The sequence below is a fragment of the Sinocyclocheilus rhinocerous genome, unplaced genomic scaffold (assembly GCF_001515625.1).
Source record: "Sinocyclocheilus rhinocerous isolate Xijiao unplaced genomic scaffold, SAMN03320098_v1.1 scaffold2267, whole genome shotgun sequence".
NCBI lineage: Eukaryota > Metazoa > Chordata > Actinopteri > Cypriniformes > Cyprinidae > Sinocyclocheilus > Sinocyclocheilus rhinocerous.
Window position 1 is genome coordinate 431360 of NW_015625573.1, and position 3644 is coordinate 435003.

General features: G+C 38.2%; 1 protein-coding gene across 1 annotated transcript in view; it reads right to left on the reverse strand.

The window, feature by feature from the left end:
• LOC107750691 (protein ABHD17A) overlaps positions 1-3335 on the reverse strand; it is a 9144-nt gene extending 5809 nt beyond the window's left edge. The window contains exons 1-3 of the mRNA XM_016566204.1: positions 2993-3335; positions 1782-2164; positions 546-740 (exon numbers count right to left, since the gene is read on the reverse strand). Coding sequence (XP_016421690.1) covers positions 546-740; positions 1782-2158 — 572 coding nt within the window. The 5' untranslated portion in view covers positions 2159-2164; positions 2993-3335. The remainder of the gene's footprint in view (positions 1-545; positions 741-1781; positions 2165-2992) is intronic.
• Positions 3336-3644: the final 309 nt, after the last annotated feature.

The window sequence follows — 3644 nt, forward strand, 5'->3', positions numbered from 1 at the left end:
ATTACTGCCACCTATCTCTCAAATGGACCATTGACACTCCTAATTGAGATTGTAGATTGTAGGTGGCGGTAATGCACTTATAAGTCTGCAATCTGCTTTAAAGCAAGAAGAAGAAGAAGACGCGAACGCGCTCAGGACAGTTTGGACGTTGCGTGAATCAGAGGTGAAAAACGATATAAATACTGTTCAGTTTCTTGCACAGACTGATAGTTTTGTGTCTTTACACATCAATGTATCGTCACGAGCCACAGGGTTTAATTTGGTTTTGTTTGTGTATGTTTTTTTGATTTTCAAAGCCGTGATTCCCATTCACTAACATTATATGACTGACAGACTGCAACGGTTTGAGTTAAAAAATCTTCGTTTGTGTTCTACTGAAGAAACAAAGTCACCTACATCTTGGATGCCCTGGGGGTAAGTAGATTAACATCAAATTTTCATTTTTGGGTGAACTATCCCTTTAAGATGCAGCACTGTAAAACTTGAAGTCTACAACAGTCACGCAGTTGTTTTGGTTGAGCCCTGGTATTGATTTCGTGTCTCACCGTGAGCGTAGAGCCTGCCACGCTGCGTCTATGTCTGCATACAAATTCTTTTCTGAGGGCTTCCCCGTACTGACCCCGTAGCCGGAGTAATCATAGGAGAATATGTTACAATTGATGCGAGTGCCCAGGCCAATATAGAAGCTGCTCATCTGGCCTAGATCCACTGCGTTACCATGGGAGAACAAGACAGTGAACCTGAGGAGAGAGACAGACAAAATGGGTGATGGGATTTGAAGTATAAAGCCACTCTCATTACACTATTTCAAGGTCTGACTCAACATCCAAGTCAAGATGGATCCACAAAGAGACTTAATAACCTATAATTTTACTCGCTGAACCACTGGGCATGTAGGCGCATTTGCAGTGAGCCTGAGCCCGATATGCTGCAGGGAATGATTTCATAACTAACACGGGTGTGTGTGTGTGTGTAGAATCATATAATACCAGAGTATCCAAATAATCCGGCGGCAAAAGAAAAAAACTGGCAATGTTATTTTAGAATTACTTATATAGTATATAGTTTTATAGTATTTATTACAATTTATTTTTCAAATTGTATTTATTTTAGTTAAGTTCATATTTTCAGTTTCAATTAAATTTTTAGTTTTAGTATTTTATTAAGTGATTGTCTTTTTTATTAGATTTTGTCTTAACATTTCTATTTAGCTTTAATTTTCAGTTTGTCATTTTAATACTTCAACTTATTTATTTTTCTCTTTCAGTTTTTCCATCAAATATTTATAAATGATTTCAGCTTTATTTCAATTAAAGAAAACAATTTTTAATAGTTTTAGTTTCCAACTATAAAAATATTATATCAAAGCCAGACTTTGAAAAACAAATTAACGGGTACTTTGTGTAGTAAAGTGAAGACGTCCACAATATTGACCACAACAAAAAACAACTGTACTCATCCTATGAAAATCACCCTTAAAAAGGAAATAAAGCAACAAAGTAACAAGTAACAACAGTGGGAATAAAGTGGTGCGTGATAAAGAAAGAATGTGTCCAGGAAGGAGTGGCTTCTGGTAAAGATAGCAGACAAACTCAGAGAGGGAAGCAGGAAACGGGACAAAGGAAAATGGAAAAAGAATGAAGGAATGTAAATGAACCATTGTAGGAAAAGGGGGTCCATCAGAGGAACCGTGACATTTTGAGTTCAACGTATATTATTGTGGAAAAAAAAAAACTGTAAATTAAGCTCCTCCAATCGTACCTAAAATGCACCCATCCTACCTGGCAGAGGGGGCACAGCGGATATACATGCAGCCCACTCTGTTCCCCCTACTAGATCGAGTCAGGAACACTTCCGTGGCATCCAGTTCCCGTTGGGAATACTGGAATTCTGCCCGCTCTGTAAGGTGGAGCTTCCAGCGCCCCTCTCCTGTGGCATTCCCTCCCCCTACCGAACTCCCACCACCACCACCACCACCTCCCCGGGACCGGAGGCCTGACGTCCCCGTGGGTCCGGCAGGTACTGGCCCGGTCTCCAGATCAGGCAGGAGGGCATAGGTAGGCTCAGGGGGCAGGAAGGCAAGCTTGGCAGCGATACGGCTGGGGCAGGGGGGGCAACAGAACAGGCAGCACAGCTCACTCACAGAAAGGCCATTCATTGTCAGCTGCAAGAGAGATGACAGGAGATTGTGGTCAATACATATTCAACACAAACCATTTTATGTATTTTTCTACTCACATTAATTAAGTTTCAACTGGGCTCTGTAGTATGGACATTGTATTTGGAGTAACAATAGTAAATTGTATAATATATTATTATTGTTAAATGACACCACTGGTCACGTGATCTCAACATGGCGGCCCCCATGAGGGGCGACCCTCTCAACATACAATAAAACAGCCTTCTCTAGAAGACTTATATGATCTTGTGTAAATGTACATAATTTGAAAATAATTCTTCTCAAAAGTGCTGTTGATTTTTTTCTGTTTAAAACGTTTTTAAAACAAAATACTTAATAAATAACTAATTTAACATGTAATTTACGGAGTAATTCTTTTAAAAACAATACTATATTCAGGCTTCTTTTGAAAAAGAAAAATAAGACAGAGCTCTTTCTTTTCTTTAGATATTTCTTATGCAAATGTTTCTACCAATTCTTAAACAGGTAAAAAGCTTCAAAAGTAAACAAATGGTTAATAAGCAATACCCAGGTATAATGAACTCAGGCATCCAGTAAACCTATCTCCCAGCTATACTGTCCTCCCAGCTTAAAACTAATAGTCTAAAGTTACCTGTTATTTGACACTTTATAGACTACAAATATAAATAATATATATTGTCGGTTTAAGAGGCTCCAATAAAATATTCACCAGTGGTCAAATCAGTCCCAACAGACCCGCTCATCGCTTACTCAACATTTACACCTCATTTCAGCTGCAAACGAACAATATATTGCTAACAAACACATTAATGTATATAATTGTCCACATACGTGTCGTTCTCTTGACCACAGCCGGATTTCTTTATATTTTCACACCTCTGTCGCTAAGTAGCTAGCTCGTAGTAAGGGGGTAGGGGGGAGTTAGCCAGCTAGCAGTCAGCTACGACTCCTCTCAGATAACAAATAAAGGCCAGGACGCCGCCGAGGACATTTCTCATTCGAAAATAAAAAGCTGAGCCCTCCAGGAATAAAACTTGATTTCCGCTTTGTCGTTCCGAGTTGATTCCCGGCTACCGTCCTGCCATGTAATAATCTGCTGTTATAGGCTAATAGAGCTGTGTGTTTTTTCCACTCCAGTCAAAGATGTTTGTTAGCCTTCCCACTCTTCATTGCGTCTCACTGTTATAGTTTGAAGTAGGAGGCGCTATAGAGGTGGGAAGTAGTAAGTAAACTTGGATTAAAAACCTGTTGGGTTGAAGGCCAAAATGATTAATAAATGGCATTTTCAAACATGACATTGTATAATAACGCAGTAGGCTTAAATGACAATTAAAATATAAACTGTTTAACTGTTTAAAAACATACAATAATCTATATAAAAAGACAAAAAATGAACTGTTTAAAAATAATCTTCATAAAAAGAAGAAATAAAATCATTTTGAAATATATTTTTTAAATAAAAAGATTTTGATTAATTTCAGAG